The sequence below is a fragment of the Lagopus muta genome, chromosome 2 (assembly GCF_023343835.1).
Source record: "Lagopus muta isolate bLagMut1 chromosome 2, bLagMut1 primary, whole genome shotgun sequence".
In the NCBI taxonomy this organism is placed as follows: Eukaryota; Metazoa; Chordata; class Aves; order Galliformes; family Phasianidae; genus Lagopus; species Lagopus muta.
This window is the reverse complement of record NC_064434.1, coordinates 29141767-29169382: the sequence shown is the minus strand read 5'-3', so window position 1 is coordinate 29169382 and position 27616 is coordinate 29141767. Positions and strand designations below refer to the sequence as shown.

At 42.2% G+C, this 27616-nt stretch overlaps 1 protein-coding gene and 1 long non-coding RNA gene across 4 annotated transcripts in view; one reads left to right on the top strand and one right to left on the bottom strand.

Moving 5' to 3' along the window:
• KCNQ5 (potassium voltage-gated channel subfamily Q member 5) overlaps positions 1-26281 on the bottom strand; it is a 259328-nt gene extending 233047 nt beyond the window's left edge. For all 3 annotated transcript variants that reach the window (XM_048938247.1, XM_048938248.1, XM_048938249.1), the window contains exon 1: positions 25919-26281. In XM_048938247.1, the coding sequence (XP_048794204.1) occupies positions 25919-26277 (359 nt within the window). In that variant the 5' untranslated portion in view covers positions 26278-26281. The remainder of the gene's footprint in view (positions 1-25918) is intronic.
• LOC125690158 (uncharacterized) lies at positions 1571-25730 on the top strand. The gene is made up of 3 exons (XR_007375543.1): positions 1571-11222; positions 20636-20782; positions 22746-25730. It is a non-coding gene; the product is annotated as an uncharacterized LOC125690158 (long non-coding RNA).
• Positions 26282-27616: the final 1335 nt, after the last annotated feature.

Below are 27616 nucleotides of genomic sequence, written 5' to 3'. Positions count from 1 at the left end.
GAGGGAAAAGAAATGCCTTTGGTGAATATCAGAAAGGAGAGAAATCAAAGAGAAAGTACAAACACTGAAATCTAGGGTTGCAAACATTAAAAAAAAAAAAAAGATATATTCAATGTGACTTCTGACCACTAAATACCCTGCTTGCTTTATGAGCCAGAAAACAGCTAGAATGTATGTGGTACAAGACGTGTGTAACACCTTCCACGTTTCAAAAGACAAAGCATGTCTGGAACACGTGGAAACTTCCATGATGACAAAACGTAGACTGGAAGTGAAGCACTCAGAAAGATTTCAAATGTTAAAGAGGTGAACTTAAGAAACTGCTTTACGGCTTTTGGTAATTAACTTCATCACGTAGTACACCTGGTGAGGAGACATAGCAGGGAGAGCTCCCACCAGCAAGATAGGAAGGTGAGGGACATCACTCTGCACCATGAATGCAACACTTTCTCTATTTAAAGGAGCAAATCAAACCCAGGAAAAGCATCCTAAACACTCTGCCTCTGCACAACCATTGGCTAGCTGTCAGTGTACAATTCTACCTGCATTCAGCAGGTCTATCAATAGCAGAATTCTGGTGTCCCAAATATCCACTGCTCTGGTATATGAAATAGATGCTATTAGTGCAACATGCATATATTTTTAATCAAACTGAACTTCTTTTCCTTGTTGTTTTCTACATTCACTGTGCTTGGAGCTTCAAGCCAGATCTGCAAACTCAGTTCAAATTTTCTTTAAACAGTTTTAGCCGTTACTTAGTAAAGACTTACAGTCCACTATTTCAACTCCTGGAATTACACTGACTACTCTGAAGTAAGTTCTTTGATCGAGGTTGCCAGAAGGCCAGCACGGCCAAGAGAAATAAAACACAAAGTATGTCATACACCCAATGCAAGTCTATTTCGGTTATTGCCAAATACAGTGTGTCACAAAGCACATTTTTCCTCTCACATCACCTAACTTTATTTCCTGTTAATATATATGAACAGGCAACATAGCCTTCTTTGAATGGATCTTTCTCCATCTGTGACCCAAAAACATATAAATTATATCAAGCGTTATGCAACAGCGTTCATTTTCTTCTATTAACAAACTGTAAATTGTAATCTCCATGATCTCCACTGATGCAGTGCCATAAACCAGACTCTCTATACAATGTTTTTTGATTCTGGCAAACACTTTGCAGACATCAGTAATGTAAGGACTGCAAGTATTTCAGCATATATAATCTAGTTCAAAAATGTCATTCAAATCATGCTATTCTTAAAATAATTGATTTACCTTGGGATGCTCAGGAGCAAATAGTTTCTTCTGCCTGTGTCACTGCCATTTACAAAAATCTGGACAACTCTTCTTCCCCAAGTTTCCACAGCTGGAATTTGGGTTTAGGCTCTCAAAATGCTGGCCATGGAGACACACATGGCTCTCTCCAGAGAGACAGCTCTCTGAACAATTATCTTCATGTTTTATGGACTACCACCCCTGACCCTGGCCTACTTCAAAGATGTTTTGCTCCTAGGGAACCAAGAAAGAACAATGTCCCAGGCCAGTGTACTACCAAGCCCTTTCATATAATCATAGAATGGTTTGGGTTGGAAGGAACCATTATGATCATTTAGTTCCAACCTTCCTGCTATAGGCAAGGACATCTCCCTCTAGACTAGCTTGCTCAGAGCCCAGCCTGCAGCCTCAGGCTGCTTCATCCAGCCTGGCTTGAATGCTTCCAGGGAATAATCTGCATGTTAGAATGACAAGCTTGCAAAAACCCTCTAGAAAGTTCACACAGCACACACAGATGTTAGGCACATAATTCATATACTAATAACACTTTGTCTTCCCTTTCCTACCTGTATTACAAATAAAATAAAATGCCTTGTTTCAAATTTCACATCACTTTTCACAGAATCACAGAATTGTAGGGGTTGGAAGGGACCTCCAGAGATCATCGAGTCCAACCCCCTGCCAAAGCAGGTTCCCTACAGCAGGTTGCACAGGTAGGCATCCAGGCAGGTCTTGAACATCTCCAGAGAAGGAGACTCCACCACCTCCCTGGGCAGCCTGTTCCAGTGCTCCGTCACCTCACTGTAAAGAAGTTCTTGCGCATGTTTGTGCGGAACTTCCTATGCTGCAGTTTCTGGCCGTTTCCCCTTGTCCTGTCTCCACTCACCACTGAAAAGAGTCCGGCCTCGCCATTCTGCCCCCCACACCTTAGATATTTATAGACCTGGATCAGGTCCCCTCTCAGTCTTCTTCTCTCAAGACTTTTCCCTCTACAGCACAACCAGAATGGAATATTGTGTAAACAAGAGTTCTGAACATGCAAATATGATTTATTCTAACAAAATTAGACATAACTGTAACATTATACTGATGCTAAGACAGGAATCTTCATCTGGCATTCTAGATGCCATAAATTCAGAATTTTACTCTAAATAAAAAAGTGGGAGTTTTAAGAAATAATTAACAGCAGCTCCACATTTTTTTTTGTATTTGCAAGATAAATTCCTTTGGAAGTCCACAAACTTTTTATAATCATTGGAAACTTCTAGGTATAGAAACATATGAAATGTTAACCGACAAAAATAAATTATATTGGCATACGTTTACAGTATTTAAAGCATTTTAAAATGGGCAAAAACCCATTTTTTTTCAATTTACAAATGTACATAGATATGAATTGCATTCATTCACAGCATACTTCAATGACTTTTCTTACCACATTTTATCAAGATACGCTTTCTCATACAACCTCTCTTGTACTTCCTGTCTTCAGAAAGAGACACTATTGCATTTTTGCTGGCACAAAAACAACCGTTACTCTCAAGCTTGTGGAAAAGTGGCTTCATTCCCAATTCTAATTTCAGAGTGGAACTGATTATGACTGGGTTATGAACCCGTATCCTATAGAGAGCCAATAAAAACACAAATAGGAAAAAAAGTTTTCATAAAGAACTTTATAATAATATTTTTAATAGAATTTTGCTGACATTTTGCAGTTTTGCTAGAATGTTTACAACTATACAAATCTTGGAAACTTAGAAGGGTTGCAGACTTAAACTTCTTGCACATTTTCTGCTCATAAGAGATTTGGCATTTACATAAGGTTTTTAGACATTCTTTTTACCCTTCAAAAATCATCATTATCTAGGAAATAATTCTTGATAAAACAATGTATGCTCTTTCATTGATTTTTTTTTTTTTTTTTTTTTTTTTAAGTATGCCTAAAATGCTGCTAGCCAGCTTGTTAAAACGCCAATATTCTCATAAAAATGATGGGGGAAGTATATGCAGGATAAAAAAGGAATGCCAGGCATTTCTTCTTAGTTGTTTGCATTTCATCTTCATTTCAGACAGACAATAATGTTGTTTCTATATTCAGAGAAAAATGCACAAAAGCATACTCTTTTGAGTTCTGTCCTCTCCAGCCAGGCCCGTCAACAACATCTTGATAAAAATGGCACTTCAGTTTCCACATAACTTTAGTTTGTAACCTGTCTGCCTATAACTTTTTCCCATCCTGTCAATTTGTGACAAGATGGAGGGTTTTTTGTGTGCCAGAAACAGATATCATCTAACTCATTTGACAACATTTTTAGCCACTGTGTAGGTAACATTTAAACAAGGAGCTCAGAAGGGGAATGGGTCTGATATTGCCTGTCTCCACAGGATTCAGCACATGGAGATGTGACTGAATTCAAACACTAAGGGCACAGGGTAGGATGAAGCAAATGTACTGCTGTTTTTCCAACTCCAGGTATGTGAATTATCTCAGCCAAGACTTAGATTTAATTTACCCTTGAAATTTAGAATTGAATTCATGTATACACTTAACCTTCTGTATGCTCATATACTTTCAATCTTTCCATTTCTGCTAATCAGCCAAAGTGCATACCTAAAACTGATTTCTATGGCATTCGGTCGGTCTGGATTATTGTTGTGCCTTTTATTTGACACAATTAGCTTTAATTTCACCTACTGCTTTTGTAGGTATTTATGTAATGCTGCCACTAGTTTTGTAGACACAAGCTTTAGTTTTGAGCTCTCCCCACAGTTTGAGCTCGAGCAAACAAAAACAACAAAACAAAAATGAGAAAAAATGCATTTCTCAGCATTACAAACCAGCAATAGAAAATAAGCATTTAAAAACATCATTTTCCTGAAAGCCATGAAATGAAACAAACAAAAAACAAAACAAAAAAAAGCAATCTGGGTTGGAACCTTCTTTTGCCACCAATATCTGATTTTCTTTGCCAGTATTCTCTGATTGCAAATGGTACCACAAGGACTAACACCAATGTGCACAATCTTGCTGAAAATTTAACTGAGAGATGCTACTACCTGAATGAAGTGGACTACTGTATTTTCTGGGCTTTCTCCACAGTCTCCATATAGTCTCAAGTATTTTTCCAATCTAAGTTAAGGTACTTCCCACAGTAGGGTTGTATGAACTCCCTAAGGAGTAAGGGAGTTTCTGGAAGCTTTTGAAAGTGCAAAGTCCCTTCTCTCTTACATCCACCCCATAAATCTGGCTGTGTCCAAGCTGTGCCCTGTACTCTACTTTCCTGGCATCCTCTCTGTTTGTTCACTCTTTAGAGCCCAGCGGGCACCCAGTTTATTTATTTTCTTTGGATGACACTTCTAAATGTTGGCAACTCTGTGCAAAGCACTATCATTGCTTAACATCAACACCTCTCCAAGCTGGTAAAGGGAAAAGGGTGTGATTTCTCATCTTCATATTTATCACCCTTTTTTGTCCACAGGGATTAAGCAGCAAGCAGATGGGTGGGAGTATCTAATGTTTTACCTTTCCAGGAAAGCTCTCATACAACAGGAATGCTGTTGTCATTCACGGTGGAAAGACCTGAAGTGAAACCTAAACAACATGCCTACACTAATATGTTCTGATTTGCATTTCATTTCAGGTGATAGTTGATACAGAGGACTTGTCTTTTCCTTGTCTTCACATGGACAAACCAAGCACGTTCCCAAGAAATGCCATGTCAACTTGAACTGTTACTGTATGCTCCTGGGAATGCAGTCATTTGAATTCTCTTGAGTAACAGATGAGTTAGCAATGAGATTTTAGCTGGATTTTTATGGAAAAAAGGCTTATGCAACCAGGCTGCTTGTGTGCATGCTTGTCTGCTCCAACCTCAACACAAACCACCTTTCAACATGGCAGAGGATTTCAATTAGACTTCATAGGGGACGGAATACACAAAAAATGTTGCTCTCACATGTTTAATGAAAACGGGTGAACTGGCAGATGAAAGAAACTATGTGGAAATCTGTGCCACAGAAAAGGCACAGCACGCGACATGAGAAATGCAGAGGATAGAAACCTTCTGGATGCCAACACTGAAGGAAAAAGCTTCAAACTGAGCTCTGACCATCTTAAGAAACCAAAGCAGGAAATGAATCCAGAAACGCAATTCCAAGTTTTACTATTTCCACTGCTCAGCGAGTTACTTGATAATTAAAATCACACCAATTCTCCACTCACACAGCAGCCCTGCATTTTTTTACTAGCTAACTGTGTAAGCAAGGAACAGGACTTGGAGAACAGGGTAACCAATGCCCTCTTGGAGCCAGCCAACAAATAGCAAGCTGTCAGGCCGTCAAATACCCTTGCAAAATGTGAGGCAACAACTGCCTTAAAATTGCTGTAAACAGTGCAGCAGAAACACCTGCCTGCCGCTAAGCGGGCTCACCACAATGCCACTTCCTGCCAAGCTGGGCAGTAGGGCCTTGTTTTGCATTCGCCTGGCACTTCCAGGAACTCCAGGGGCCTCAGCAACCAACTCCAACTGCATTTCAATACATTCTGCATGTTTTGCATTTTATAAAAATTAACCCACACAGCCCCTGTAGCAACCTCAAATCACTGACGGCGATATCCAGCACTGGCTCCCAACCCGAACTTTAAAAAACAGGTATCCTAAAGTTGTCAGCTGTGCCTCACTGCCCCCTCACACACAGAGAGTGAGGACTCTCAGGAAGTGAGTGAGAGAGTCACACATCCCAGAGTTCAGCAATTTTGTTTTCATGGTGAAATCTGGGGAGCAGGTGTCAAGGAGCTCCAGGCTACTCCATAGAGAACTTTCCCCAGAGACCAAACGTAGAAACTATGGAAATGGCCTGGGTCACGCTGTTTCCAGCACGTTGCATATTTTCATGTCCATCAAAACAAGTTTATTTAAAGTACAAAATATTCAAGACCTGGACTACACACAAAAAAAATCCCACAGAAATTAAGTGAAAATTCTGAACATTTTTCAACTATAATTTTAATTAATGGAAATATCAAGAGCAGAATCTTTCATAAATTATGTGACTTCAAAGAAACCTATGGAAACACGGATCTCCAAACTTCCAGCCACCGAACTTGTAGGTGCCTGCTCAGCCTGCCTGCTGCTTAATCCACAGTAGAGAAGTTCACAAGAGACACACAAATGGAAAAAGCCAGAAACACGGGACCTGAGCAAGAAGCTGGACAACAGAACAGGCAGGTGGGCAAAGCATGAAGCAAAGCAGTATGGACACGGCAGCTGTCTGATCCCCTGCACTTACAATGCAACAGGGCCAATAGGCTCCTGTGCCATTTCCTTGCAGTCCTCCTAATGAAGTGACCCATAATTGAGATTAGTAAGGCTTGTGATAATAAAAATTGCCAAAGATTATTTTCCCAGAACTCAAAACTGAATGATGCTTGATTGGTATTTCAAAACATAACATCAAAAAAAAATAATAAATCACCAAATCTACAGCTTTTAGGTTATTTTCTTGATCCAAGAAATACACACTACAGCAGGATCTGGCAGTAAAAACATAAGAACATTTAAGGGCACATTTTTGTATGAGTATTTTTTATGTCGAAAGCATAGCTTCAAAAAAACTCCTTCATGTTTAAATATGTGACTGCTTTAAATGAAAAGTTAGTGCTTGCTGCGCTGGCTTCTCAAGCTGTTATTTTATGCCTTAAGCCAAATTTAAAAGAAGCAACCCCAGAGTGTAACATCAGCTTGTCTTCACTTACAGCCTTGTTTCATTTGCATTCTTTCAACAAGGAGCCGTGAAACATTAAGCAACCTGAATAATATTTCTGACTTGTAACAGCAACTTGGACGTGAATTATCCTCTGATTACTCACATTACAACAAGGCTTCTTTATCTTAAAAGTATTCTGAGTGCAGATAAAATTAAATGAGTTAAAAGTACTACCTACCATTAAACACAAAAATACTATTACACTCATCATTTATAAGTCCAAACATATTGTATATTTATGTAAAGTTCATAGATACTGTAATCAGTAGCCGGACCATGTGTTTTTCATTAGAAGTCTTTAAGATAAAACACCATGGTAGAAAAATAAATATTGATATAGAATTACATATGAAGGGAATCATCCACTTTTTTTTTTTTTAAACTGTGTGCTAGAGAATTGAGTATACTTCTAAAACATTATTTAGGTACACAAAGCTTCAGGCAGAAGCACACTAATAACGTATGGAGGAATGAGGTCCTGCTGGGACTTCCACACCAACAGTGGGATTGAAGGGGGAGCCCAGATGAGCCAGCACAATGGCAGCTGGCTTGCTAAAGGTTTGCAAATATTGATCATTCCACAGTATAGAGCTACACTTGCAGTAATGAGGGATAAGACCTGTGCCTTGATAACAGTGAAAGCAAAAGCCAGTGTCATTGATATACACTGCAAGCCATACTGTGTGCTGCAGGCAGCAGGGACACTGGTTATTAGGCTCTGCTGCAGGACACAGTAGTATGATCCTTGGCTCCCTTACAACAAGGGCATTGGAAAACACTAGGATGCAAACTGAAAGTATTACTAAGAACATAGAAGCCTAAGTCTAAAAGAGGGTGAAATGTATGCTTACACATACAGTTTCCATGGTTTTAAATCACAGTGCTCTTGCTCACCAAGTTTCAGAAGCCACCCCCCATTCATCAACCTTTTTGCATTTCTGGAGAGCTGAAGGGAGACGATGAAAGGTTAAAGCTAGGAGTGTGGCTGAAAAATTCTTTAACAACTTCTGAAGTTTTAACGCAGCATTCATCAATATTTCTACTCTCTCTCCACCTTTCAGATTCTCAGCTCTATTTTGTACTATTAATACTGAACTATGCTCCTCAAGAGTACCATCCAGACCAAAGAAATCTTTCTGTTAGAGTATCAGCCTTCCTTTGTGAATGCATGAAAAACACACTAAGAACTCTCTACTAGGAGACCCCCTGCTTTTCTGCACATTGGTCATCTGCAAAGAGAAGAGTGGAAGTGAAAAAGGGAAGCTGGATGGAGAATAAAGATGGCTGGGAAATTTTAGCAAAACTTTCTCCTGAAAGAGAGATTCAAAAGCGTCAAAAGCTTTCATCAAACAGAAGCGATTGATTTTCTTCTTCCTTCAGAGGAACGTCGAGGAGTCCATGAATTCCTTTGATGATTTCAGGTGGAAGTCTTAGTGAAGTTAGGCTCAACACACTTTTTTTAAAAGTACAAAATGGATAATACTGAAGCATAGCATTTGTCTAAGTCATGCTCTTACACTCAGTTTGAGAAACAGTGGAAGCCACCTCAGTGTAGTTGGGATGGAGTTTTTTAAATTCCACATTTCCACAATGCAAAATCCATTCTCTGTCAGCATTGGCTAATAATCTCCCCTTCTACACTATGTATCAGGACGCACCCCAAAGGCAGCTATAGGTACTTTTGAGTATGCTTATATGGCTTAAGAGAAAGGCAGGAAGAGGTCTCTCCGATACTCTGTTTCTGAACATCGAGCCTGGTTACAATTTCGGGAACAGTTTATCTTTTAGAGAATGATATTAAATGGACGTAGTTGCCACAGATCTGCTCTTGTCATCCTACAGCATAAACCATACACACACAACTATCAGACACAACCATACATTTCTCACTAGTCATAAAACATTATTTAAGTTCCACACTAAAAAACCACAAACACGAACACCATTCTGGTGGGCTGCAATAGTCCTTCATTTCTTTCGGATACCTGGGACCAAACAAACCCCACCAGACTATGTCAAAGGGTTAGTGGGCCACCATGTCATGTCTAGAAGAGGCCCACAGCCAAGTACAAGGTAGGACAGATGCAATCTGTCAGTTATGGAGTAAGTTGATTATCCGGTGTGGAAAGGAAAAAGCACTACTTCATTTTGTGATCGGGAGCTGCTGTGTTCAACAGCACCTTCGTACAAACATACATATGCACATACAAATAAAACCTCTAATTGTATGAGTGCATGCTAAGGTTGTTCTGCAATTTGTTGCAATCGATTCACTCAGTGCTTCTACCACTGGAGGGAGTTAATTCTGGTCTGCATTCCGCACGAAGCATAACAGAGCACATACATTAAGCCACAGTTAAAGACACTCATACAGCACCGGCACACCTAGCCACTGTATGTCTGGTAGATCAAAAGAAAAACAACATCAGAAACGCCCATTTCAAAAGACACACAGCAAGGGATAAATACTCCCTCACATCAGTATTATTTTAAGAAACTTACTGTGTATGATTTTCAAAATGATATCTTTATAAAAAGTAGTGGAAAGATTTCCTCCATTTTTAAAAATAAACCAAGAAACCACAGCAATTTCCTGAAATTTCAGCTTCAGCTTTACACTTCTGTTCCTTGTGGTTCCAGTGTTAATTCGTTTTTCCATTCTTGATAACTAAGATGCTGTTCATACTATTTAATGAATTTTCAGGAACACATTTACCTCTGTTATCTATTTAACCAGACTATAAAATTTACTTTAAATTAATGAAATTTAATTATCTAGCATTCACTATTTAATACAGTTCTGTTGTGTATTTATGTTAAATGGTGTATTTTCAATGTTAATTCTATGTAATTAAAATTATAACCTTAATTGTACGTAAGGTTTGGACAGGGCCCTTGGTAAGATGCTGCAACTGTTGGTTAGCCCTGAAGTGGTCAGGCAGAAGGACTACATGACCTCTGAAGTTCTCTATTCCTACTATTCTATTTCTATTACTAAAGATGAAGCAGATAAAGCAACGGTAGAAAGATAAATCTAGAAATAGATACTGGTTTCTACCTGGTTCTCTTAGGAGGCAATATTTTCAGCACATGGAGGTGTGTGATTCTGAGCTGTGAGAATTGATATATTTCAAATAAATCAATATTATAAACTGCTCTGCTTAATTGCTTACAGGTGTATCTCAATTAAAACCCATGAGGATTTTACTCCATTATTTACACACAAGTAATTAAGCACATAATCACATTTCAAGCAGCTTAGACTCAAACTTCTATGGAGCCTTAGACTCCTAATAAAAAGAAATATTTATTTCATATCATTTTCAGTAAGACAGTTCTAGTTAAATCACTTCCCTCTGCTGGGGACAGACCCAAACCCAATTGTTCAGAGCCAAAAATTATCAGCAGTGCATAATTCCTGCATCCCCTAGAACACAAGCAGCTGTTTTCAGCCTTGTTTTCAGTTGGCATCTAGAGGCAGTGCCACTAATTAGCACACTTTTCTAGCAAGCTGATCACGCAAAAGAGGCTACAGAAACAAAACTCTCTTTCAGAAGCAATGCCTGAGGACTGCAGAAAAGTAGCACAGAAATTTGTGGTCTTTAATAACAAGGCTTGTTCTATATAGGACACCTGAATTTCCAGGAATGTCCTGGTATGGCTGGTACATTTCATATGTGTAAAAGCTGTAATTCTTGAAAAGCTGCAGGACTTCATCTTTACCAAAAGGCTCATCAGAATGAGTGCAATCATAATTTGGAGTTAAATGGCGTTATTTTTTTTCCAAATAATTTTTAAATCCTTACTTGCCTTTTTGCATAGTGTGCCTGGAAAGTTGCATAAAGTGTGTTCTTGAGGGCTGCACCTAATTATATTGGGCATCCAGAAATAGGTGCATCTGACTCAGAATTTCTGCATGCTTTGCCAGCCAATCATACCATAAGACATGCAAGCTATGGTTAAATTAAGCAATAAGGCACCGCAAGCTGCAAGTTGTGACTTATCGGCACACAACACACCGCAAAGAAGATCACAACAGGAAACAGTTCTAAGGTAGTAGCTGTCCTCAGCCCAGCTAAGAATATCATCATTACTGTGGCTTTGTGCACTTTGAGTCAGAGGACCTACTATGCTGACCCTGAACATCACAAGAGAGGACAAAACATAAAATTAGGGTAAGTGCGCCAAAGCTGTGATGCCTTTGATTGCCAATTTTTGCCTATCACTGTTTACATCTTTATAAATGCAAGGTTTCTTGCTTGATAATAATCATTCTCTGTAGACAGAATCTTCAAGCCAGGTTGAAAACCTTTTTGACTCTGACAAGCATAGAGCTGGCATATAAACATGTAGCTAGCAATTCACTCCCATGCTTTGCCAATTAACCTTAACCTTTGCCTTACCTTAACCTTTAACCTTAACATTAGCAGATGGGGTGCTGTACTCTACAGTGGTCCTGGACATGTGGGCAACAATGATGACCCAAACAGAAACCACTCTTCTTCAGGTCTTCCTACTGAAATGTTTCCACCATGGCAAGATTTTACTTTATTCTCTTGTTATGACAGTATGGAGGGAAAATATGCAAATCAATTGGGCCAAAACTGGTGCCAGAGACTTCCAGAGAAAGTGCATTTCAGCAGGAGAATTTGAGGATATTTGTGTTCATGCCACCAGAGTAGTCATTAATAACTAGGAACTTGCACAAAGTTGCCAGGCAAAACACAAAACATAATAGTAGATTAATCCCCAGATATTTTCTGCCTAGATTTTAGGAAAGCTAAAAGTGAATATGACAGTAAGACACTGGGGCAGGGCAACTACAGAGCAATTATAGTCATTGATAACCACTGCATATACAGACAATAATGACAGCAATTCAAGGAAAATCCTATAAGTAACCCATTCCAATACTGACTCTCTGTTAGCAGCCACTTTCCATGGGACCATTATATCCTTGCTAATTCAGCCATCCAACTAGCTTGTAAAGTCAGTTTCTAAACAGGGAGCAGGAAATCTTGAGGTTGAGCTGTAACTCTGAAGGGGTTATTTCAGTTGATAGCTACGTGTCAAGCAATGTAGCAATAAATTCTAAGCACTGTGGTGACTTGACATCAACTGCATTATGTGAATATATACATTGGGTTTTTATAGATTGATATTATGAAGAACAGCCTTTCTCTATATTCATTATACAGCAAGCTCTGCTATTAAATGCTGCTTTGCGCAAAGGCTGCAAACATAATATACAATCAGCTATCAATCTAAAATATGCTTAAGAGCTATTTGAACAACTGAAGTATTTCCTATTGATTTCGATTAGGAACATATCCACATTCCCACGCCTGCAAAAGAACAATCATTTTCAGAAAAGAATAAAAGTGTATGTTGCAAAATATGTTATTTTGTACCACATCATTTTCCAAACTCTATGGTTACTTTTGTAGCAGTATTTTAACAACTACCTTTAAAGGGAAAGCATTTTGTCACTTACAATCTCTGTTACTCATTGCAAATGGCTAGAGCAAAGATCCAAAAATGTTGCCAAAAGCATACTGTGATCCATTGCAGCTTCATATCAGTTTTCATGGAATAGCCAGTCAGTGCAGCACAAGCATTGTGTGAGTTGCACAAGAAAACAACAAAAGTGCTGACTGATAGAAACCTGGAGGAGAATTTAAGTTATACAGCACTATTAAGATAAAGGATCCTATTACTTCAGTGATATTTTGCTTGAGTAAGGGCTTCTGGATTTAGACTGGAATTAATGGCTAGTAAACAGCTTTCAGATTTGGCTTACCATTTGTACATGTTAAAGACTTCTCTATGCAGAAGTGCTAATGTTTGACTCAACAAACTGTAAGTCATGTTCTCTACTTTTTTAATGAGGATGGAAATGCATATCAGCACTTTATATGCACACACACACTCATACACATATATCTTTATATAGTTATATACTTGAACGCATCAGAGAGTTTCCAGAAAGCCCAAAACAGCATGCTGAAACTTTAAAGGACATAAACCAGTGTGATAAAAGCTGTTCTGTTTTTTTTACCTCTCAACAATGTCCACGGATTCCTCTTGTTGGGCTGCCATTAGCAACCCCTTCAGCTCCGATCCCATGGTTCTCTGATTGAGACTGGAGTTAATCAGAAAGCACTGAAGCAGTAAACGATCATTAGTGCCTGAGGAAAGCAACCAGGTACAACCAAAAAGAAGAGGCTGGCAGAGCATCTAAAAAGACACTCAAAGGGAAGTCAAATATCTTCACTTTGAATACCTTTTTGGAAAACACCTGAATTTGGCTAAGAAGACATGGAAGCTTTTCTTGATATTTTCTGTTGGAGTAGGAACCTCAAGACACTCATTCACACACAATTAAAGGAATAAGCAGGTTTTTGCAGTGCTAGTTTAGTCCAGGATAAAAGAGATGACCATTTGGTTTGCTTGACTTTAAGGATGATGAAAGTGCCTGAACTAACAAGGATGAAGATTCAAGAAAGTCTGGGTTATCATTGTATTTGCTAGGATTATGTGAGCAGAAAGGCCACGCACTTCTTGCTTTCCAGGATATCTTCTGGTGTACAAAAAGGGCAAATGAAAGAGCAAACCAGAAGTCACAGTGTATACATGCTGCTTAATTAATACTATGTGTTCTGTGATCCATACCAGAACTGAAGCTGCAAACATAGAGGACACAGCCTACCTCTGGCACAGCGTGCATCAATTTTAAATGTCTGTCATCTCAGTGTCAGAGAGTAAAATATCCTTCCTTCACTCCTGTTTTTGAAGAATTTATACATGGTTTTGAAAATTCGGCAGTCAGTCTCAAAAAGTCATGAAGACACTTTGCTGCTGTTAGCTCACCTGCAGCCTGTTATCCCTGCCATGGGCTGGAAAGCCATGCTGCCATTCTGCTTGTTCTTCCATCAGGCATCCACTTCTCTACTTCAGTGTCTTCAGGAAAAGCCAAGTAATGCAGGAAGAGCTTTCATACATAATTTTGACAAAATTGTTATGCAGTGAAATTCCCAGGTTATGCAACAATGCAACATCTGCCAAAACAAGCATCATTTTCAAGAAGTGATTAAAAAAAACACAATTTTTGAAACAGATTTACTGAAATTAGGTAAGTTACAAATGCAGTTATGTTAGCCTGCTATTAATAGCTTAGAGTTGAATGAACAACCTTTCTAACACGTGCTCCTGAGGTTGCCAGACAAACTAATAGGGAACAGTTTCATTTGTTCTTTTTCCCCTTAATGAATCATGCAAAGCGTACTTTCTGATTTTGTTACTCATAAATGCAATTATAATAATTAACTAGCCAGATGCTTTGTACAACTTGCTATCAGATGTTAAGACGAACAACTTTGTCCCTACGTGGTCTAGGAACAAAGTCTAGGCTGAGGACAGAGGTTACAGAGCCACAGCAGTGAGCACTCAGAGCATCTGCTGAGCCCAGTCCTAAGGGTGCTGCAGGAGCTGAAACATGGGAAGACTGCAAGGGGAGGCTTTATCCTCCTGCCAGAAAACAGTATGAACCATACCCGTAGTGATTTCTTGCCGTCACCTGAACACCCTCTAGAGGTAGGCAAGGGAGTCCTGTTTGAAAAAAGAACACAGATCCATCCTGGTAACAGCCTAATCTACCAACACATGTCTGTAACAGCTTTCCTCTGATGTGAAGACAGAAGTTTTGTTAGTGAGCCATCACAACAGACCAAACACAGCAAACACCCTGCAGCACACACTGCGCTGGGAAGGACACCGGTTCTCAGCTGGATGCTTAAGAGATGAGTGGGTCTCACTAACAAACTTATCCCGTTTCCAAAAATCAAAATACAGTGCAGTTCTGTCTGACTCTTCTCTAACCTAGTTCAAAATCTTTATAACTGCTCATGTTCTCATCCAGGCTCATCTTCATCTCAGTCATAACTCACAGAGATTTGCCTCTTTTCTACTCAAGACAGAGAAAAATACAATTTTACCAGGGATGACTAAATGCAAAAAACACAGTCTCAATTTTGTAAAATCTAATTTCTTAAATAATGATTGCCAGACAATTATATATTTCAGATTCAGAAACGAATCTTAATTCAGAATTGCATCTGAAATGTCACTATCTGCACTGTCTCAATAATCTGAATTGTCAGTCACTATCTATTATACAATTTATGCTTAACTCCTAAAGCTGATGATAAAAGCAAGCCAGAAAGAATACCATGACCTTTCCCTGGAAGGAAGTAATTTACACATGCAGGCAGGCAAAAAAATACTGGAGAGCAAAATTACACAAAGGATTTTTCAAATAAACTTCTCTTCTGACACTTACTGGTGTGATACCACACTTTAGTCTATTATGGATACTTCAGCTCCAGTTTTCCCATTAATGAACTGCAACCATAACAATGCTCAATCTAATTTTCTCATATTTTTAGAGGTCTTTGATATTTTATAGATGTCATTAACTCAGCTATAGTTCCAAGGAGAAATTCCCTGGACAGGAATGAGACTGCTCTGTAGCAACCAGATTCCTTCCTGCAGAAAAAGTCCTTGAGAATTCTATTTCTCAACAAGCCAAAGGGCGTTCAGAAGGATGGGAATTTCTGATGTCCTCCACAGGTCTTCCTCAAAGTGTGCATGTAGCCATGTCATGGGGCTGTACTACTGGGACTCCATTTCATCCCTTCCTTTCAAATTGCCCATATGTGATTGTTTCAAGCCATCTATATTTGATGCTCAGATGTTCAGTGGTTATTCTAACTGGATAGGAAATCAAATTAATTAATATGCACCTTATCGTGAAATAGAAAAAATATGGAAAGCTACTGCTTTAAGTCTAACTAAAAACTTGGCAAATGACTTGAAGCCGACAGAATCCTGTATTTACATGAGCTACCAGAACACATGCACATACACAGACCCCCAAAACACAACATTTAGCAAGGACAAGCGACCAGAAACACAACCAGGTAGTAAACAAAATGTTCATTATGTAGAAAAATGCTACTGATTATTTCCTCAGGTATGCACACAGGGTAGTAGAACTCAGTAGAAAACAAAGTAAGGATGAACACTGTGCTTTACCTATAAGTATGTTTAATAAACTGATTCACACTGGTACTTGTGCTTTCTCTCTACAGAAAGCAAAAAGAGAAAAAAAGGAAATTAAAAGCATATTAATAACGTAAGATAAACACACATTGCTAACTTTACAGTAATAATGTGTCTGTCAAGTGAAGTAGATATAGACGAATTATCTCTCACAATTTTCCCATCTAGGTAATGTTTCTTTCCTCTGTACACTCCCACAATTGCACTCACCATGGCTCTCCCTACAAATCGTCTCCAGACAGTGAAATCTCACGTGGAGTGCCCACATTTACATAATGTAACAGCTTCAACAACTTCTGGATAGGCCTTCAGCCCTCCATAGAAGAATTTCAAGTGTCTATAAAGCTTCTGAAGATATAAGTCTCTACTAAGATGAGTTTCACTATCATCCCTGACTGAGACTGCTTTTACCAATGTTCAGTTTGATCATTTCCACTAACTGCAACGTAAGTACAATTAACTACTAAGAACTCCACTAGAAAGTACATCTAAAAGCATTTTCAGGATGAAAATCAAAATTCCTTCTGAAGCACGCTTACAATTTAGGATCACCACCTGCCTCCTCACAGCCTACAAGAATCCCTCAATGCTCTGGCAAGCAGATTATCTGTGGAAGCCAAATCACGAGGCTAGTCAGCAGCCAGGGTGACCTCTGAGGAAGGCTCACTTCTTTCCAGACAGCCTCTCCAAGCATCAAGTCAAATTTATTGCTTCCAAGACTAAAGGGGGAGAGAAATACATCTATTTGAACAATTTTTTGTATTATATAAAAATTTACAGCACCTGAAGATGTTAGCAAAGCTGTTCCCCTTTTCTTCTAAACTCTGCTTCCTCTTCAGTCTACAGACGCAGTTATGAATATGTCATTTTCTTGAGGAGAGAAACATCCACAAACAGACGAGCAATTCAGTAAATCACTGATGTGCACCTGTCCTTACTGCAACTAGCCGTGGAGTGCACAGGAAGCATCCTGGAACCTCCCCAAAAGAACCATCACTTACTTCACATTGCTAATAAAAGCAGTCAGGTGGGCCACAGGCATGTAAAGTTTTGCCTCCCAGCTGCCCTTCAGGAGAGGCTCTGACACAGCTCTGAGGAGCACCCCATAGCTGCCAATACAGCTCTTGACCACTGCACAGCTACCAGCAGGGAGCTTGCTGCTTCCCTGCACAAGCTGATGAATGTTTCCTGCCACCAATAAGAATCCTTTTGCAAAAAGCACTAAAGGTCAAGAACATGCACTTTTGTATGGTGATGGTTTATACAACACACACACACACACAAAAAGGACTCTACAGGAACTATTATCAGCTGCACAGAAATGATAAAAGATGCAGAGTTTTGCTTCCTCCATGTAAGTTTACAGCCCACTTCTAACCTCAGTCAGCACAACCTTCTCAGATGCAGAGAAGTGCTTTGCAAGCTGCTGAATTGGTTGTGTGATGCCCTGGCAGCAATAAATCCACTCCAGAACAGGGCCATATGAAAAGACACAGCCCACTCACCATCCTAGCTCCTGTGCTCACACTGACTTCACTGAGCCACCACCTGTCATGCTCTGAGGACACAGCAGTGCCAACACCAAAAGGATGTGGTTGCTGATCCAGACTGGTCTTCCAGGGACACTGCCCTGTGTTTCCAAACTCACTGTCAAACATGAGCAGCCCCGCACCTCCACAACTCTCAGAAGTAGTACATACAACACCATGTTTTGTCTTCATTTCCCCCAGAGTCCCTCTCAGGGACATTTAGAAAAGGGCCAGCAGTAACTTTTAAGCACATTCCTGTTAACAGAGCACAGAAGAGGAAGATTTGTGCATTTGCGTTTAATAGGTACTTCTCAGATACCGTGGTTATGGATGAGCTTCAGACATACAAAGCAGTTAAATTTAATGCACTAGAAGAAGTTAGATGCTATTTCTGACTGAATGATCTCAAAAAGGGTGTGTGCAGATGCTCTCATCTGTGACCCAACGTTGTTTTTCTCTCAAAGCAGAAGGATTTTACTCTCTTGGTTTTGTCACATTTGACTAGTCACCAGTATGTCGACATTTGATATAACGAAATTAAAATAATTAAAACTCTACAAGAACTCCTGAAAGGCTTAATGTGTTCCCTTCTTTTAAGAAGGGAGCCTCAAAGCAAGGAGGTAGCCAAGATAAACAGGAATATATTGCTTAAATCACGAAGTGAGCAGGTACAGAACTTCCTTTCTTCATTACTCCTAATCAGTTTAAGAGCATGATTCATTTGTTAAACTTCATTTGATACAAGTTGTGGAGAAAAAATTGAATTACCCACTGAAGGCACAACAGAATAATTAAAGGAAGTAGGTATTCAGTGCCTTTGAAAATCCATCTCTCCTCAAGAGAATGCTTATGTACATATTTGTGTCCATCTCTGTAAAGGAAAACATGCACGCTTATGCCTGAAAATCCTTGGATGAAGGCTAAGGAGAGAAATTCAGGTATGTGTAGCTGAGGACTGTACCCTCCTCTGAATCACCAGGCCCAAGCACACATACTAAAAAGTACTCCCATCTTCTTTCAAGTAGAAACCAGTGCCTAAGACTACACACTTCAGTGCCCAAAGTGATGAATGTTTTGCTGAGCTTCCTGTAACGCAATTACACTGCAACTCAGACAGCTAACAAAAGATAAATCTGCTGTTACACGGAAAATTGAACACATTTCTTGATCAAGTACAGATGAACTGTAAGACAGCCTTTCAACTTTAAATTGATATATAAAAGGAATTCTACTTTGACATAAGCATAGCAACTGCTTAATAATACTTTGCAATTGGTAAAACCACACAGCTGATGAATTTTTTGCCTTAACTGAGCTGCAGTGGCAATCCCTCGGGCAATCAGTCTGCTCTCTTACAGGAAACCTGCAAATCAAACTCTCAGTAATATCTCTCTCAGAAAACAGAAAGGGAAGATAATACACAGGTTTTCCCCAATTCAGTGTAGTCTACAAAATACGTATATAAAAGCAAATCTCAGTACGTCTGCATTAAAAATAAGAATGCATGCTCTGTTGTGTGAATGGTTTGCAAAGGGAAAGAACAAGATTTATTGTACAAAAAAAAACTCAACACACTAAAACATCTGCCTTATTAGGAAGAATGCAGCAAATAACAGCAATTCTGTTTACATGTTAAAGATTTTTCATTACATGGTACATTTTTTGTGTCCTACTCCTTATTTTATCTGCATGGAGACCTAGTTTTCCTTCAACTGAAAGCTGTGGCAAATATCATTAATTCTCATCAGACTTAAAATTAGAGTAATGGAAATATGGCCACACAAAACAGGTGGACATTAAGTTTTGTCTGTAAGCTAACAAGAAACAACAAGCACTGACTTCTCAGTGTTAAAAGTTTACATTATCTAGGAATAATTACTTTTATTTTCCCTGTGTAACTCTCTTTTTCCCCTTGAACATTAATAAAATTACAGAACGTGTTTTTCCATTCTACTAGAGCTATCAAAAAAGTTTCCCTTCATTTTCATGAGTACTGGTAAATATATTAATGATGATTATTCTAATGAATAGTGAATGAATTATTAAAGATGGAATGACCTTTGGTATTCCATTTGATTGATGCTAGAAGTTAATTACAACTATAGAACTTTTTTTTTTTTTTAACTCAATTCTACTTTTATCCTATTCAAGAAACTTAATTCATCACAAACAACAGTATAAGGTGAATAGCTATTAAAAATACAGTCAAATTTGGAGGACTGAAAGTTCATCACAACGGCCCAACTACATAAAGTGAAAATTAATGTCATGATAAAGTCAAATACTGCAGAAACTTGAAAACTATTAAAGAGAAAAGGTCCCTAGCTCATTAAGCCACCACCTAGAACTGTCTCACAGGCAATTAAAATCTTCCTAAAATCTTCCAGGCAGTCTCTAAAGCAGCTACTCCTTTTAGACAGCATATACTTAATGTCACATAGTGTATTCATAGATTATCCCATCCTTGGCCAAAGCCTATAAATCCAAGCAATATTTCTCACCATGTGGGGCCACAGAAAGTTCGTCAAGATTCTTCACCTCATGCAAGACATTCAATAAACAAGACAAGAAAAGCCACTTCCAAGACTGACGCAGAAAGAAAAACATATAAAAGGTACGATTGTAACCCCTCAACACAATACTAAATGCAAGGCTATAAAATGAGGGGGAAAATTACAACCATAAAGAAATATCTAACTTGCATCAAGAGTACAGTAGGAGAAGAGATGGAGAAGACTCCACTCAGGCTGTACATTTATTTAAAACCATTGAAGGCAAGTACTAATGTAATAGATGATCCATCTCATTAACCACATACTGAACTCAATCTCATTTGAGAAATAAACATTAGGACAGAAGAAAGCCCATGTGCATAAGTTTTCATCAGTCCCAGCCCTGGTGACTTACCCAAAGTAAATCTTTCATTCTCTTATTTCTAGAGAGTTGAGGAACAGTTTTGATTTTTATGGCAAAGCAGTATTTCTCCTGGACCACTGTTGTTAAAGTTGGAAAAGAAGGAGAGTACAAATGAGGGAACTGAAGAAATCAAGCCTGATGAGTAAAACATCAAACAATATTTTGCTAAGGTAAGTGAAAACCACTTCTTACGCACATCACATGATAGGCATTGCCAATCCTGAACATCCTCACATAGGCAACAGTTCTCTCACAAAGACTGAACAAATACAGAAGTCATGCATTATGCAGTGCCCACAGCCGAGTTCCAAGGACTGTGCCTGCAAACAGTGGTAGGAAACCACAGGAATGAAGCCTTGTTGATCATTTTATCTTCTCTGATGATCACAGAGAAAGCACAAAGAGCTTTGAGGACTAATATATATGCGTGGTTAGAGTATGAGTGAGATGCACTGCAAAAGAGAATACAGGAAGTGAACATAAAAACCTAGGAAGTCCAATTAAGAGAAGAGTAGAGCTCTGCATCTGGTGCAGTCAAAAAAAAAAAAAACCAACCAAACACCAACAAACAACAACACGCATCCATAGGGGCATCCAAGAGCATCAGTGTATAACCAAGATGTTATAATCACAAAATAATTGTGTATAATCAATAGATATCAAGATGTTATAATTGCAATATAATCAACAGAGTAAGGCAAAGCAAACAAGGATCACAAAAAGAGAATAAGTGGAAGAGCTTACCCTTGGGTTGAGCTCACCAGAAGATACCAAAAGAGGGAATCTCCAGAAGAGATCCTTCCCCTCTGGTAGCCAGGTCTTAAATAGGTCCAGGAGGAGTGGAGCCTGGCTCCACCCCTTCCGGCAGCACAGGTGAATTGCCTTCACCTGTGCTCCTCTGGCTGACTCATGGCTCACCTCAGGTGATCAATCAGAGGTTCAGGCCGTGACTCAGCAGTTCCCATACAATCAGTGAAAAGGGCCTTTATTCCGCATGGCTTCACACTGGGGCACCCATTTGTCCCCCTCAAGTGAAGCAACAAGAGATGGGCAGAAACTGGGAGAAACCCAGGAAAGCAACCAAGAAGGTCTGGGGCCTTGAGTATGTGCTTCAGATAGAGGTTAGGGAGCTGAGCTCATTCAGTATGGCAAGAGAGTGATCTACCAGTCGACTGGCAGCTCACAGCAAGCCAAGCAACCTGTAACTCCTGGAAGAGAAACTGCAAGGATAAAGAAGTCATATCCTTCTTAACAGTGTCAAACGGTACAAAAAGGGGCATATGAGAGGTTCAGATTAACTCTCCCTCCACCTCAAATCCTCTATTTTTCAACAAAAGGGTCAAGGCAGGCCCGCAAATGGTTCCCCAGCAGGGCTGTGGCACCTCCACCCAACATGCAAGACCTGTCCAGACAAAGATTGGTTGACATGAACAGGAAGAGAGGGTCTTCCAGTTGGACTGGAAAAATACCAGGATCCTCTCCAAAGAATGCTTCAAGGAGAAATGTGCACATATGCAGAACCACAGACTGCCCCAGATGGAACAAAATCCTGTGGATTTATACTGAAGTGCATCTAAGTGTTCACAATCATTCACTCCCTGAAAGAAAATAGTTATTAAACTTTAGGTGGCAGCTACAGAGCTTTAAATTTTTACTTCCTCAGTGCCTAATAAAACTAATGTGGCTGTACTACACCATTTATGTTGTCAACTCTGCTAACACTTGCTATTTGTTAATATCATACTGTTATTTGTTTAATAAATAAATAAATAAAAATGCATTGTTATCCTAACAATAGCAGGTCCTCGCTCTGAAATGGTACTTGAAAAGATAAAAGCCATAGTACTACCTACAGAACACCTGGAATGAATTCGTTAGATGCCTGTAGATAGATAAAGTGACAAAATCATTTTTCCTGCTATTAGGCAAGTATTTAGGGTGTTGCACATTACTGTTTCTAACCATAGTGTGGAACCTCCTTAATTATACTGATAGCACAGTAGAAGATGCAGCACTGTTAGCTCAGATGCAAAGATTCTGCTGTTCAACAGCCATCTGATCACTAGTAAAAGATGTCCAGAAAGCGGATATGGAAAGCTAAAACAGCTAGTTAAATTTTTATCATATTGCTAGATTTTTTTCAGAAATCACTTCCCAGCCTTTTTCCATCCAGAATGTGAAAGGATGAGAAGAAGATCATACTGGGTGACACATTCATCTAGCCCTGTATCTTATCTCCTCCAGCAATGACCAGTGGAGAAGGCCCATGGAAACATCAATACAGGTCATGCAAAGTGATACGCACCCGGCCCTGCAATTTGTGATTCAGAAGCTTCCAGAGCAAAAGGTGATGGCTTTGTAATGATAAGGACATTGCTGCAACAAATGTCAAAGATTTCTGCACACAATTTATTAAAAAGAAGTCAGTAAGAAACAGCAACTTCATTATTCCTGAAATAAATCCAATGTGTAAAAATCAGGAAACTTATGCAACTAATTTTAGCAATAAAAACAGTATCAAGAGTAGTGTTTCTTCTGAATTTCTTATGCTGCTTCTTTTTCAGAATGTTAGTTAAGAATAAAAACAATACAAAATCCTTATGACAGCTGAAGATGAAACCAGAGTAAAAACTGCAACAAATCTGTAATTCCTCTTTGATCATTCCAATGCAACATCTGCACTTTCTTATCAAACCAAACCACCAAAAATAATCTAAATAAACAACAGTAACAACAGAAAGAAATCCTACGACATCCCAAGGCAACACTTCTAAGGAGTCAGAATATTAGAGCATTCTAACACACCTCCACATGCATTAAGTATGTACATATTGCACGTGTAGGTGATGTGGTGTGGAATAAATACTTCATTAGCCAGAGTTTAAGTTACTGACTCATTACTCATAAACGGTATAATTTTCTTTTCTGATTTTATAAGCGTATGTATTTTAAGTGTTCCTAAATGAGTAAGAACAGAAGACGGTGGTACTTGCAGTAAAGACTTCAACTAAGGCTGCTACGTAAAGCGCTACTGAGATACACAGAAAGGAACGTGTAATTTATGGCTCTGCAACCCAGCACAATTATACTGAAGTCAAAGGGCCATGCTCAAGAGTAAATTGTTCGCCTGGTAGCAAAAGTTTGCAGAGCAGCTGCCTTCGGCAGCATTTTTAAGTTTGTATTTACAAATAAATTAACCAACTGGCTTCCAAATGTAGGTCACAAAACTTGCCCCTCAGGTGGCTACCTAATTTTCTCTCTGCTTTGAAAAGACCAATAGAAATAAGAGCAAAGCAGGCATCATCCCCATCTCTCAAGCATTTTACCCTATGGAAATGAGAAATGAAAATACCATTATAGAGATGGTTTCTTGTTTGCAGCCAGCGCTAATTCTCCCCTTTTCATTTCAAAAGCAACAGGCAGGCCTAAATAAACCCACACATCTAAGACTTCAGACTGAAACACTGAAAGCACCCTTGGTTTATTTCAGCCCTGCATATTAGCATGAGCTTCATTTCAGGAGAACACTGATCTAGACGTCGGGCTTACAGCAGAGAGCCCATTCATTCCTGGAGCAGAAATAGTGCTGAGCTATAACGGGCTCTGCAGAGTCAAGAATAGCTTAGCAAGGGTAGCAGTGGACATCTCATCCACATACGTGGTGATGTCTCCTCAATTCTGAGCTATTTCAAGACTTTTTTTTTTTCCTGACCCCGTCAGGGAGTATGTTTTCCAAGATGCATTTGTATTTGATCAGGTGGATGGAAAAAGTGAGCCAGGAACAGCAACAGTATTATCTGAATATCTGGCAGTCATTAAATCAGAATTAAATAAATACATTAAAAGAATTTATAGACCAGCAAGGGAGACGTCTGACAAACTGATATCCAACGGAACTCAAAAAAAAAATGACATAAAGGCAGGAACTGTAGCATCAGGGATCCTTGAAAGTAACAGTATCACTAGCACCTCTATATTACAGCAATGTTTCAAGCTCTCTCACACAGATTTGCTCAGATAAAAGATAGAATGTTGGCATTTTCAGCTGCCAAAATTGCCATTTGCAATTAAAAATTAAAACTGGCACCCATTCCATGCAGGCAATTATCTAAAGGCAGCTGGCGATCTTCCTTGTTTACAGTGCTGCTGTGTCATGACTTCACTCTGTTTGGAAATTTACTTTTTTTTTTTTTTTTTTTTAGGTTTAAACTTGTCAACTTTATTTCCAGCTTAAACTTTATTCATTTTAATGGTTTTCGTGGCGATGTCAAAGATTTCAAACTGCAATTCCTGGACTTTCCCATGGCACTGCAGTGCGACAGCTCCTGGCAGCACGGCGATCCTCACGCCCTTCCCTACGCACTGCCTATAGGATACCACCTGTAGGAACCCGAACAGCGCAAGGTTCGAAACTAATGCCCTCCAAGAAGAAAGCTCAGCCTGTATCTGATTTGCACAGCCGGACGGCAGGGGCAGCTCTACCGAGCGGCCACAAATCCTCGTGCTGAAGGCGTGACAGCGCTACGCCCGTTTCTGCCGCTTAGCGCTCGCAGCACGTTGGTTCTCCCCGGTCAGTGCGGCCGCGGAGCATCTCGCGGAGCGGCACAGCGCCGTGCTCTCGGCAGAGCACCGTTCCACCTCCGAGCCCTTCCCTTCGGCGGGGTTCGGGACTGCCCCGCTGCGGGGCGAGGAGCGCTCCCTGCGTGCCACGCCGCGTTCGGGGTCCCCATCCCCGGGCAAAGGGCCGTGCGCGCCGCGGCACCTCCTCGGAACGGTACCGGAGCCCCGAACGGCGGAGATCGCCGGGAGCTTGAGGAGTACCGCGGGGGAATCGGTCCGAGTTTCACAGATGTGACGACAACAGGACGCGGTCAGCGCCGCGCTCCTCGAAACGAGGAGAAGCGAAAGGAGGAGTCATTCGAGCGGAGAAAGCGCAGAAATGTCACAGAGCAGAGCGGGCAGGGCATGCGGTCTCAGAGCCGACGCTCTCCCTCAGCGCTTCCCCGTCCCCCTGGCCGTGCGCACCCCGGGTGACCGCACACGCGTGGAGAGACGAACACGGCGCGGGGGTTGGGGGCGGGAGGGGAAAGCGGGCGGAGTGTGGCCAACTTTGGCACCGAGCCGCTCCTTCCGCTCAGCGCTGCGAGGCCCCTCGTGGGCCGTCCCGCCGCGGGCACCGCGCGCCGGCCGGCTCTCGCGGCGCCGCAGGTGGCAGCGGCCGCCCCGCTCCCGGCTCGGGGCCGTTCGGGGGGAAAGCAGCGAGACCGGGACGCGACGGACTGGGCGGGGAGGGGGTCGGTACTCACACGAAGGCGTGGTAGACGAAGGCCCAGCCGCGGGGCCGCTCCAGCACGTTGTACAGGTAGTTCTGCAGCCGGCGATACTTGGCGTTCCGGCGGCAGCTCGGCCCGCTGCTGTAGGACAGCGGTTTCCCCAGCAGGCTCATGCGGGCGCCGTGCTTCCCGCGGCGGCCCTCCCGCAGCCCGGTGGGGGCGGCCGCGCCGGCGGTGCCCAGCAGCAGCAGGCCGTCCCCGCGGGCCGCCGCGCTCGCCAGCGTTCTGCCCCGGCCCGATTCCACATCCTTCATGCCCGCCGCCGCCGTGCCGCTCTTCATCCAGAGCCCCGCCGCGCCGCCCTCCTCCCCGCCGCCGTGGTTGCGGGGCATGGCATCACCCCGGGCGCCGGGGCGGGCACCGGGGCCGCGGCGGAGCAGGGCGGCCAGGCACCCCGCGGCGGCGGCCCGCAGCGAGCAGCGGGAGCCGAGGCTCTCCGGGCGGCGCCCGCGGGGCGCGGGGGCGCGGGCCACTTTGGGCGCCCGGCGAGGCGGGCCGGGCTGCGGCAGCTTCGCGGGGGCCCCCGTGGGCGCGCCCTCCTCCTCCTCCTCCTCCCGGGCGGCGGGGCCCCGCCGCCGGCCCCCGCAGCGCCGCCCGGCGTGGCTCCGCGGCCCGGGCGAGCCGGCGGCTCGGAGCGCCGGACGGGGCTCGCCGCCCCTCTCTCGCTCCGGGCGGGCCGGGTGAGCAGCCGCTCCCGCTGCGAGCGGCGGAGAAAGTCGGCGCCGGCGGGCAGCAGGCAGGACGCGGCGCCCGCGGGTTAGTTGCGCTCCCGACAGATGTCCATTTAAGTCCGAGAAAGTCCCAAAAGTGCGGCGGCGCGGGGGAGGCTCGGCCGGCGGCGGGACCCCGCCGGCTGCGGACGGAGAGAGCGGCCGGTCCGGGCGGGGCGGCAGGAGAGAGCCGCCGGGAGTCCCCACGAGGGGACGGCGCAATCCCGCACTCCGCTTCGGCTCTTCCGCAGTTCCCCGGACCCGAACTGGCAAATCCCGGGAGCGGCGGGGGCTGCCCGGGTCCGCGGTTCCCTCCCGGCGCGCGGCGGCTCCGGCCCCGGCGCGGTGCGTCCGGAGCGTAGCGGTGCGGCCGCGCGGTGCCCGAGCAGCGCCGAGCAAACAAAGCTCCCCCTGCCGAGAGCGGGCCTTTAACGCCCCGGCGCATCAAGGTGAGCTCGCGGAAAAAAAAAAAAAAAAATCCACCCCTCCACGCCGCAGGCGCGGCCACTCCGCGCCTCCCCGCCCGGCGCCGCGCCGCCGTTGGTCGCTGCTCGTTGCCGGGGCGCGGTGGTATCCCCCGACTCCGGGGGACCTCTTCGCGGCCGCGGGGTGGCGGAGTGAGGGACACACGCGGGCTCTGCATTAATGGCTTATTGATAAGGGCGGGTGGCACTGGTTTTGCAGCTTGAGCGTTGTCGTGTGAAAACAGGGCGCTGATTTGTGTTGGGTTATTGGAAGTGGTAATGTGGGCTCCGGTGTTGTGTGAAAATCAGTAGGGGCATTCTGAAATACAATTAAATGTCGGCTTGGTGGTGGTTTTTTTTTTTTTTTTCCCTTCATAGTGGCCAGTTAGAGAGGCCGGGCTCTCAAGCATTTCATTAACACACACATCTCCAACTATCAGAAGTGATGTTCTGGGTGACAACATCAACTTGTGCCTCTCTAAAGCAACATGGAGGCA